This window comes from Ictalurus punctatus, chromosome 9 (genome assembly GCF_001660625.3).
Source record: "Ictalurus punctatus breed USDA103 chromosome 9, Coco_2.0, whole genome shotgun sequence".
Classification (NCBI taxonomy): Eukaryota; Metazoa; Chordata; class Actinopteri; order Siluriformes; family Ictaluridae; genus Ictalurus; species Ictalurus punctatus.
Genome location: NC_030424.2, coordinates 27484390 through 27496508, shown reverse-complemented (window position 1 = coordinate 27496508; position 12119 = coordinate 27484390). Strand labels below are relative to the sequence as shown.

Below are 12119 nucleotides of genomic sequence, written 5' to 3'. Positions count from 1 at the left end.
AATGGATTCAAGCCGTTTCCTTCTTATCCGACTTACAGCTGGAAAACAGAATAAAACACATACGTTCGAACAGCCAAAGACACATTTACGACCCACGCTCGGTGAAATGATTTCTCTCGCTCAACAAGGTGATGTCGGGGGCGGGACACTTCAGATTCTAGACAGCATTTAATTGGATGGAAAATCTGATGAGGAGCTGAAGTGCAGAATGATGTCATCGAAATTGTTGATCCATGTTGGTTGTAGAGAGAGAGAGAGAGACTTAGAGAGAGAGAGAGAGAGAGAGAGAGAGAGAGAGAGAGAGAGAGAGAGAGAGAGACAGTGCATTTTGAATGTCTATATCTTCTAAATGCAAATTCTGTCATTGTTATGGAGCACACCAGATTATACTGTAGATAACCTCAACAGTAAGCTGGTTTTGATTTTTTTTTTTTTTTAAACGTCAGAAAAAATAAGTAAATGCATAGCACATAGCTATACGTATTTACATGAACAAAATTGCAAACCAAATGGAAACCAAACATCAAAAACATCAACATATTCCTCATATGCATTAGTAAATTACTAAGAAGAGGCTCAAATTACACTGACCAAATTGGCATGTTCTGTAGTATTGAATAACATTAATATTGTGCCAGTTAATTAATTAATCAACACTTCCAGATTTAAGAACTCCACAGCACTGGTATAAAAAAAAAACGAATACAATTTTATACATTTTTCAAAACAATATGCCATCATTCTTCACTAATAGATCAAAAAATTACATAGAGGACCATACTATATCGATATCAGGTGTGCTGCCATTATTATTATTATTGTTATTATTATTATTATTATTATTCATCAGTTACTAATAACTAACAAGGAATACCGTAGCTCTGTGAATTTTTCATTTCTTCTTGCCAGTGATGAGATTTAACTCTCGGACTCCATTGTAGAAGCAAAGCAATCACAGTAAAAGGCAAGTACGTTCAGCGCTCATGCTCGTGTTGAGTTTCATGCTCATCAGATCGATGTTCATCTGTAAGCTACTCCTCTGGGATGATGGAACGTTGTACTTGTCACCTTAGCCGTGTCAGAGTGTCCTCTGTGACAAGGTAATGGGGCGCCAAAGCTTCTCCAGCTCTTACTTTTAGAGTACAGAACCTGTGTCAGACTGAATAATTACATTTTCTATCAAACCCACCCACAGTCACTCGAGATGAAAACGCTGTGGAAGGAGTCACACCTAATGGTGGCTGTGGGAGGATCATTGTGTTCATTTCTATGGTGAAGGATCAAATCGTGGGTAAAATGACTAATGTTTGGAGTGGTGTGTAACACCGCATATATCTGTGAAATTTAATATGAAACACTGATGATGCATCCAACATCGTCACTGGTTTGCTGCAGTAGTGTGACATAATCGCTGCCTTACTCGGCTCCAAACTAATAATATATTTCTACCATATTTCCAAACAAATCGGATCTGAATTCACAAAAGAACGTTGTATAGAGCAGGGGTGTCCAAACTTCGAGTATTTCAGGGACCGAAAATAAGTCGAAAAACTAACATAATTATAAAATAAATTGTTAATCATTGTTAATACTTGGTTGCAAATCCACTTTAGTTAAGGACTCTTTGCAGAATTGTCAGATGGTTTTTCCATGCTTCGCTTGGTTTTTCATGAAATCGCCCATTCTCACTGTTGTGCACTCTTGCATTTTAGCTAACTCTTTCATTATCGTAGTCGGCTGCCACCGTCTCGTGAAAAGGAAAACTGCAACATGCTGGCCGGCGTGCCACCTATCATAAACTCTGGCTCATAGACACTGGCCGATCTATATGCGGACCACATTTGACCCTAGGCCCTGTCGTAGAACCATCGCTCCATAAGCCCAAGCACTAAGACCACACACTGTGCACAAGGCAGCACATGAAGTGAATGAAAATGGATTCATGAATCCCCCGTGGCTTTAAAGATTATGCTTCAAAACTCCTACTGCATACGGCTTTGACTCGTGTCTGAAACTCAGATGAAGATTTGAAGTGAGTCGCTTGGACTTAGAATAAAAGAGGGAAAAAACCATAACAGAAAGAAAAAAAAAAAAATCTGGATATGGATCTCCAGGCACAAATTAAACTCAGCCCTAGTATAAACTTCACGTTAATGAAGTCTACATATCGAGTTGCTTAATCCCATTTTGTGGTAATGTATGGATTGTAATGCATATTACAGAAGTTTATTGAATTTCTGTTATCTTTATCGAGCTCCTGCTCGATTCTGCCCGAGCTCTAATCATGTTGTGTTTATTGTCTTTGCGCTGCTGCAATTAGAAGCATAAGTTCACGTCGGTCTCTCTTAAAGTACACATTTTGTTATTGATTAACAACGCCTCCTAATCGTTCCTACTCTTCCTCGCTGTCATATACAGTAACATATGAATGAATGGATGTAATCAGTGGCTGATGTCTAATCTTTGCCAGAGTTGATCTGAATGATCGTTAGTAAAAAGTCACAAGAAATGTAATGTATTTAAAGGTGAAGCTAGTGATTTTTTCAGTGGTAGCTCAGTGGTTAAGACGTTGGACTACTGATCAGAAGGTTGTGCGTTCAAATCCTAGCACTGCTAAGCTGCCAATGCCAAGCTGCCACTACCATGCTGCCACTCCCAAGCTGCCACTGCTGGGCCCTTGAGCAAGGCCCTTAAACTTCAGCTGCTCAGTTGTATAAATGTGATAGATGTACGTCGCTCTGGATAAGGGCGTCTGCCAAATGCCGTAAACGTAAATGTCTGCCGGGCCTCCAGAAGAAATAATTCAAATGATTTTAAAAATACAGACGTGTACACGATTTTCATTGTTCTCCATCTCTGTCGTTCTCCCCATATTTCCCCTTGGGGATCAAAAAAGTACACTGATCCATCCAACCATCGATCTATCTTTATTAAACGAAAATCTTACCTGAAAATCATACAGGCATTGTAATGCAATGCCGCTTGAAGAACCCCATTTTGACTCACAGCAGCACTGTGTCCTAGTGTCATAGTAGATTCTGATAGCGTGTCCAGTGAAACCCAAAAACTCAAATCTGATAACGTATTATTAGACGACTATTGTTATAACCAACAATCTGCAAATAGCTATTGCATCTGCAAACTGCACTGCTTGCTTCGCAAAGAAAGTACCTCCATTTAAAACACAAACTCGTAAACGTATCGGTACTCTTTTGGTACAGTCCTCTCTGTAATGTTTTTTTCTTCATGTGTCATGTCATGGTAAGCGGTCCCGCCCAACCCCCTCCCACCAATTTATTTCCTCCATGCCTGTACAAATTGAATTGCCACATACAGCAGTTGATCTCACTGACAGCATATTTTAAGTTTAGCAGCCAGGTTTAATTTGATTTCATTTGCATGCAGCAGAAAAGCACAACATCCAAGCAGTCAACACTGCCCAGGTCTGGGTAATGTAACACAGCTTGACGATAGACAGTGATTACACACATGCAAAAATATCAGCGTTCATTACACCTCAGCGTTCATTTAAACAAAACTAAAGTGAAGACTGTCAGGAATGTTGTATTTAAAAAATGCATTCGATTGATATGTTTATGGTTAAAATCTGTTCTACAGTCACAACAGCGATATCTGAAAAACAAAATGTCTTAAAGGGATTACCTTCAAGAATCAATGTTAATACAGCGGGATTGTGAAGTGAATGAAAATGGATTCATGAATCCCCCGTGGCTTTAAAGATTATGCTTCAAAACTCCTACTGCATACGGCTTTGACTCGTGTCTGAAACTCGGATGAACATTTGAACTGAGTCACTTGGATTTAGAATAAAAGAGGGAAAAAAAAAATCTGGATATGGATCTCCAGGCACAAATTAAACTCAGCCCTAGTATAAACTTCACGTTAATGAAGTCTACATATCGAGTTGCTTAATCCCATTTTGTGGTAATGTATGGATTGTAATGCATATTATAGAAGTTTATTGAATTTCTGTTATCTTTATCGAGCTCCTGCTCGATTCTGCCCGAGCTCTAATCATGTTGTGTTTATTGTCTTTGCGCTGCTGCAATTAGAAGCATAAGTTCACGTCGGTCTCTCTTAAAGTACACATTTTGTTATTGATTAACAACGCCTCCTAATCGTTCCTACTCTTGCTCGCTGTCATATACAGTAACATATGAATGAATGGATGTAATCAGTGGCTGATGTCTAATCTTTGCCAGAGTTGATCTGAATGATCGTTAGTAAAAAGTCACAAGAAATGTAATGTATTTAAATAAATAATATAAAAATAATAATAAATAGCCTTTCTCTTTAGTTGCTCCAAAGCGACACCCCAAAAGCAGAGCTAACATGATACACAGTTAACATAATCTATACGCAAGTAAAGATGGCTGCTTGTTTTATTGGGTTGGATATTCGTGGTCCTCGTGATTGTTTTGTTTTTCCCTGTAGAGCATGGGGTGCTAAAGATAGCCGACATTAGGACTGTTATATGTGCCATGCATTGTACATTAAATTTGACTTGCCATGTAGAAGAAAGCAAAAGCTTCAGTGTAATTTTAAGGGCTAGACTTGATTCTTTTTTTTCCTGAAAGCGGCACATGGAAATAAAACCACGTTTCGTTTCACACAAGTGATTTCCGAGAAAACAAAGCCACTTTCACACCTTCTCCTTCTCGCCATGCTGTGCTGCCCCAATTTAATGACTAAAGTTTTCAATCTAACTGATTTGTTTCTGTTTTGAAGGAGAAATATCAAACAAATGTAGAAAGATTTACTAACTTTAATAAGCTACATCCTGGCTTCATTAGGGATTGGTGTTTGTATCTCTCGTCCCGTTTCAGAACAGCGTGTATACGGTAAAAGTTGGAAAGCGGTAACGCTGGATCAATGGAGAACTCTCTGTATCAGTAAAGTCCAATACCAATTTGTGTTGCTATTTAAATACATTTTTTGCTTTGGCACTGTGCATTTCTTTTTGCTGTCTTTCACTCTCGTCTCTAAATGATTCTCGGTGCTGACCAGTTCTACTGAAGGAGACGTGAAGAGTGAAGGGTGTAGCCTCCGTGCTTATTTGTTCCAATAAATGAGGCATGGGCTTTATGCTCATTAGTCTCATTGAAAGAGGCGTGGCCTCTGTGTCTATATCTTCTAGTCACAGAGAGGTATGTCATCTATGCCCATTACTTCTTATGAAGGAGGCGTGGCATCTGTACCCATTACTTCTAGTCAAAGAGGTGTGGTCTCTGTACCCATTACTTCTACTCAAAGAGGTGTGGCCTCTGTACCCATTGCTTCTACTCAAAGAGGTGTGGCCTCTGTACCCATTACTTCTACTCAAAGACGTGTGGCCTCTGTATCCATTACTTCTAGTGAAGGAGGTGTGGCCTCTGTACCTATTATTATATTCAAAGAGGTGTGGTCTCTGTACCCATTACTTCTACTCAAAGAGGTGTGGTCTCTGTACCCATTACTTCTACTCAAAGAGGTGTGGCCTCTGTACCCATTACTTCTAGTCAAAGAGGTGTGGTCTCTATACCCATTACTTCTACTCAAAGAGGTGTGGCCTCTGTACCCATTACTTCTAGTCAAAGAGGTGTGGTCTCTGTATCCATTACTTCTACTCAAAGAGGTGTGGCCTCTGTACCCATTACTTCTACTCAAAGAGGTGTGGCCTCTGTACCCATTACTTCTACTCAAAGAGGTGTGGCCTCTGTACCCATTACTTCTACTCAAAGACGTGTGGCCTCTGTATCCATTACTTCTAGTGAAGGAGGTGTGGCCTCTGTACCTATTATTATATTCAAAGAGGTGTGGCCTCTGTACCCATCAATCCTAGTGAAAAGGTGTAGTCTATGTGTGTCGGTCCCGAACAATGAGGTGTGGCATCAGTGCCTACTGTAGGTGTGGCCTCTGCACAAAACAAGGAGGTGTGGCCTCACACTCCACAAACAGACTTCTTTTTTTCTAGTTAAGGTAAAATTGGTTTGCAAGATGCAAAATACTGAATACTGATAATTGTATATTTCACATAACTGGACATTGCATTGTGTCCAAACATGTGAAATATACATTTGATACACGAGCGATACACAAACCTAATGACAACATCATTGGAATAAACTAATCATGTTTAGAGATTATTTGGTTTTCTTTTGGAAAACATCAGAGTTCTTGTTTCTATGTATGGCTTTAATAATGCATTCCTATATTCTCGCCTGTAAAGGCAGCCAGCCTCATAGTATAAGGTTTTTATTCATACGGGGCGAGAGGGGCTGTCACCATCAAATCCTTTGTATTTGAGCTTGCGAGCTGGCAGGAACACACGCACACACATACACACACACTCCCATACCTCCAATGCTACACACATCAACCAGGGCTCAGTGTGATGTGGAACAGGTGGCTGTGCATTCGGGTGAATAGGAATCAACTGTGTGTTATCACTGTCTTACTCTCTCCCTGTGGGTCTCTGTGCAACCATGCAGGCAATGTTTCCCTCACCCACTACTGAAGAAAATCCCAAAATTAAGATTGCAGCTGCCAAAGTGTCACTTCACACACACAATCCTAATTAGATTGCCACCTTAATGTCAAATGTTCTGGAAGTGGGAATTATTCATTAATAAATCTGTTAAAGTATATTTATGTTCTTAAGTACTGAATACTCTCTCTCTCTCTCTCTCTCGCTCTCTCGCTCGCTCTCTTCGAAGCATTAAAATTTTTTTAAAATAATATCAGTAACAATGAATGACCATCTGAAGGATGCACTCAAGAACAACATAATGCTATTTAATGAGTCATTCTCCAAGCTATCGAGGCATTAAAACATCATTGAGAATGTGTGCGTGTGTGTGTGTGTGTGTGTGCGTGTGTGTGTGTGTGTGAGTGCGCATGTGTGTGTGTGTTTATGTACAAAGTGACAAACAACATGCGCTTGTGTTTGTTTTGGTTTCTGCTCCAGTCCTGTCTCCACCCTGGTCCTGTCATTAGTCTGTTGCCTTATTGTGTTCACCTGTTCTATGTTAGTTCTTGACTAGTTCGCTTTTTTATAACCCCTGTGTGTCCGTTGTGAAGCCTCCTCATGCTTTTGTCTTGTTATGTCCGAGCCTTGTTTTGCAAATTCTGTGTTTTATTAGACTTCCTGGTTTTGACCCTTACCTGTTTAACTTTGCCTTTTTATTTCATGGGTGTAGAAAAATCTTTTCCATAACCTGTATCTAAAAGCTATTGCTGTTCTGTGGTGACATAATGTACACAGGCTGTAATGTGAAGCTGCTGGATTTTAGACCAAACACTTGCACTAGAGCTGCTCTATGGCTAGAAATTTTCTCCAAGTCAATCAAGTGTTTCTTCATAGCAGACCAATATAGATTTGTATGCAAAATGCATTTCATGTATGTACTGGTGGCATGAGTCACTCGCATGCGCTACACGTTCCCAAATCAAGCTACTTGCTACACTACACACATCAACCAAATATACGTTCTGTGATTCAGTAGAAACTACTGAATAAATTCCCTTTTGCTCATAACAGATTACTTTTTATTATGCATATTAATGTGGAACCAGAAATGAAACCGTGTAAAATACAAAGCAACACAGCACATAACTGTCACACACCTCTGTTTATGAAAAACTAAGACTCAAATAAATTATTTATAAGCGATGCGAGAAGATAAAACAGCTTTTTTCTAAAATGTTATCCAAAGACATCCTGACATTTTGTCGAGGGCGCAGACGCAATACGATACACCAAAAACTTTTTGAGGATTTTGAGGTCTCGCTCATTTTTATAAGTCTTTACTAATGCAATTAACTAGCTAGTTTGGGATTCCTAGCCTAGTTCATTAGCTTTCCACGGAACACAAAGAACGAGAAGCATATTGGTGAGCTAATGAATTTATCATGTGTCTTCTGATTTGTATAGCCCTTTTAACATTAGACATTTTTCTGGATAGTGGGATTAAGATCATTTGATAAGTGATTACAAGATCTCAGAAAATTTGAAACGCCCTTTATGTTACTCATGTTAGTCTGTGCTAACTAGCAGGCTAATCTGTTATGATGTATAAGTCATGCTAACACAGGGTAAGCAGGTTAACATCTGTATTTCAACAATACTTTAGAAACTAACAGATATTGCGTCATCAGGTAGGCGTGGCCTATTTTGAGACTCTGCATAGATGAACAGTCATGCTCAGTTTGTGAAGAAAAGCCATTTGCTGCAGATAGTTGTCTGTCTGTGATCACAGGGGTTTTCCATTCATTCTTGTAGAACTTCAGATACCTGTTCGTGATCACATGGGTTTCCCATTCATTCTGATAGAACTTCAGATACCCGTCCATGATCACAGGGGTTTTCCATTCATTGTTGTAGAACTTCAGATACCCGTCTATGATCACAAGGGTTTCATGTTTGAAAAATACTATTCACAGTTACTATTATGAAATGCTTGTTTCACTTAAATAAGCTCAAAGTCTTAGTCTTACTGACTTTACATCAATTCTGACTGACTTTACATCAATACGGATAATTATGAGAATTTAAAGATTTTTTTTTTTATAATGGGGGAAAAGCAGTAGAATCAATACTGAGGATAAAAAGAGCGAAACCTTAGTTCTTTTTAACCTCAGTATTGATTCTACTGCTTTTCCCCATTATAAAAAAAAATCTTTAAATTCTCATAATTAGCCATGCTTTCATACTCAACTTTTTTTTTTTTATACAGAAAGAGTAACGTTGACAAAGTTAACAGTTTGAAGAACCAGTCGATCAGGATTTTTTTTTTAAACATCAAAAAAATATTTACCGGTAGGCTATTTTGACCTTAATCATACATCGTTGATTCTGGGAATGCCTGTGTGAAAAAAAAAAAAAAAAAAAAAAAAAAAAAAGGATTCTGTGCATGTTTGCTGACTTGTAATTTTTTTGAAGGGGGCGTCTTTGCAGACACCTCCGGAAATGCCCATTGTACATCGTGGTACTGAAAGCCCTGGTATTTAGTGAATGACAAGGGTTTAGCTTGTCTAGCCACACATTACAGAGAGATATGAACTTGTGCTATATGACAAGCTTGTTTATTCATGACTTCCTGAATCAAATTTTTATGTTTTTTCTTTCTTTCTTTCTTTCTCTCACTTTTTGCTAGATCTTCACTATGACAAGGATTGAATCCAGCCTTCATCCAAGACCAGACATATCCCTGTGGTCGCCCTAGTTCCGTCCATCGGGAGTAGCAACCAGCTTTAGAAAGTTCTGCTTAAGTTCTTCTTCTTAGTTCTTAGCAATTCTTCATCACTGGAGAGACTCTAGCAGTGATCTATCTGAGCAAAGTAGAGGAATTTCCATAGCATTTAGTGGGACGATAGACCTATTCATCTGAACAACTACCAAAGGATTGGGTTGATTCCATGCGTGGAGTGTAGACAAGACGAGAAGACGATCAAGTATGAACAATGTCAGAAAAATGTTGCATGTAAGTCATCTGGTATTGTGTACAGATTGTTAAATATAGCCATAGCTTCTATTTTAAACCTTAATGGGAAAGTAAAATTAGACCTGAGTTCAGAGATCTGAGATATGCACAAAGAACCCAGCTGAACCAAGACAGATTGATGGGAACAATCACTCTTATTGGGGAAAACTTGTTTTAGAATGGCTTATGTCATTGTTGATTTATTGCAAAACCTGCACCTCTTGACGGTGTAGCTATGAGCAACAACACAGAAGCATGATGGATAAGTACAACGCCACCGCCGAGCTTTTCCATTCTAACAACACGAGCAGCTTGGACACTTCAGAGTCCTGGGACGAAGCAACACAACTAGGCCTCCAGATCTCTCTATCGATCCTACTGGCCATAGTAACTTTGGCTACGACGCTGTCCAATGCTTTTGTCATCGCCACCATTTTCCTGACACGCAAGCTGCACACACCTGCTAACTTCCTGATTGGCTCTCTGGCCCTGACAGACCTACTTGTGTCCATCCTGGTCATGCCTATCAGCATCTTGTATACAGTGAGCAAGACATGGACGCTTGGGCAGGTGGTTTGCGACATCTGGCTCTCATCGGATATCACCTTCTGCACAGCGTCCATCCTGCACCTGTGTGTGATTGCGCTGGACCGGTACTGGGCCATCACGGATGCGCTGGAGTACTCCAAGAGGCGGACGACTGGACGGGCTGCGCTCATGATTGCAGTCGTCTGGGTGATCTCCATCTCCATCTCCATGCCGCCGCTCTTCTGGAGGCAAGCCAAGGCTCATGAGGAGTTGACCGAATGTATGGTCAACACAGACCAGATCTCCTACACACTCTACTCCACTTTTGGTGCCTTTTACGTGCCCACCGTGCTCCTCATCATCCTTTACGGGCGAATCTACGTGGCTGCCCGCAGTCGGATCTTCAAGACGCCAGCGTCAAGGGCAAAACGATTCACTACGGCTCAGCTCATCCAAACATCAGCTGGTTCATCCCTCTGCTCGCTCAACTCATCGACCAACCAGGAGGGGCAACTTCAACTAGGAGGAGCAGGAAGTGGAGGAGGAGGGTCTCCAAATTTTACAAACAGCGTTAAGGTGAAGCTAGCAGATAGCATCCTGGAGCGAAAACGTTTGTGTGCGGCGAGAGAAAAGAGAGCCACGAAAACGCTGGGCATCATCTTAGGAGCCTTCATCGTCTGCTGGCTGCCCTTCTTTGTAGGAACACTCCTCATGGCTATCTGTAAAGAGTGCTGGTTCCACCCGGTGCTGTTTGACTTCTTCACCTGGCTCGGCTATCTCAACTCGCTTATCAACCCTGTGATCTACACGGTCTTCAACGACGAGTTCAAGCAGGCCTTCCACAAGCTTATCAAGTTCAAGAGATGCTACTGACACTTCCAAACTTTGCTCTCTAACTGAAGAGGGTTGGTGTATCAGGCATGAGTAATGGTAAAGCATTTTCTCTGGCATTTCCTCTTTACTTTGTTGTTCTCAAATACAGAATTCACTGTCATGACGTTTGATCATGATGCATTTTTGTACAGTTGAATCACCATGAGACACCTTGTAAAAAAAAAAAGTTGTGTCAAACTGTGGATGTTTCCCCGTAGATTAACTAATTATGCATGTCTTATAGTCTCTGGTTCATCCCTTAGAAAATATTTGTCCTGTATCTATAAGCAATTGCAAATGCTAAGAGCTTTACCAAACAAAACAGGAGGACTCGTGAGACGTTGGGAAACGTTAATCTGGAATAGCCTGAAAAAACAAGAAGTTATGCGTTTACAAATACATGGTATATACGTAGTCTATAGAGAAGAGATATATAAAGATTTCATTTTGCAAAAAACTTTTGTTGTGTGTTGTTGTCATTTGTATTGTGATATTACAAGCTGTATTCGTTTAGTTATTAATCATTGTAATAATTCCCAATAGCAATGTTCCATAAAATGTCCATAAATATCTGGACATTTACAAAGTTATTGTTATTTCAGCTGTCTACTAGAGTATATTGGAGTTTAAATTAAATAATATATAAGAGCTATGAGCTATTAAGTAATATTCATGATTTAATTTCAACTCGAATATACTGTTGTGGACAGCTACAATAACTTTGTCGGTGTCCAAATATTTATGGACCTCACTGTATCTTCAGTGTCCACTTTGTCCTGGTCAGTGATCCAGCTTATCCCCAGGAATGTGAGGCAGGAGAACACCTTGAATGGGACACAAGTCTATCGCAGGGCTCCATGCACACAAATATTCATACCTAGGGGCAGTATCACTTAGCGAATCCAATTACCAGCAGGTGGGAGAGGGAAGGAAACCAGAAAACCCAGAGGAAACCCACACAAACAAGGGGAACACTTGTGCAACTCCACACAAACAGAAACCCTGGAGCCATGAGACGGTAACTCCACTCACCCCACCACCAAAGTATCATTTTACAGTGTTTCAAAAAGAAAGTAAAACATATTGCCTGACCAATGGTTTCCCATGACTACACTTTGCTTTGCTTTATGAGGAAGGGACTGTAATAATGAGTTTCACTGTAATACTGGTGTTATATTAACTCCTGCTGAGTTCATCTGAGCTCGCTTTAACCCAAAAGCGATCAAATTCAGCACT

The 12119-nt window shown here is 40.1% G+C and overlaps 1 protein-coding gene across 1 annotated transcript in view; it reads left to right on the top strand.

Moving 5' to 3' along the window:
* Window positions 1-11334, top strand: part of htr1d (5-hydroxytryptamine (serotonin) receptor 1D, G protein-coupled) — a 43644-nt gene extending 32310 nt beyond the window's left edge. Inside the window, exon 2 of the mRNA XM_047157860.2 lies at window positions 9156-11334. Coding sequence (XP_047013816.1) covers window positions 9738-10883 — 1146 coding nt within the window. The 5' untranslated portion in view covers window positions 9156-9737 and the 3' untranslated portion in view covers window positions 10884-11334. The remainder of the gene's footprint in view (window positions 1-9155) is intronic.
* Window positions 11335-12119: the final 785 nt, after the last annotated feature.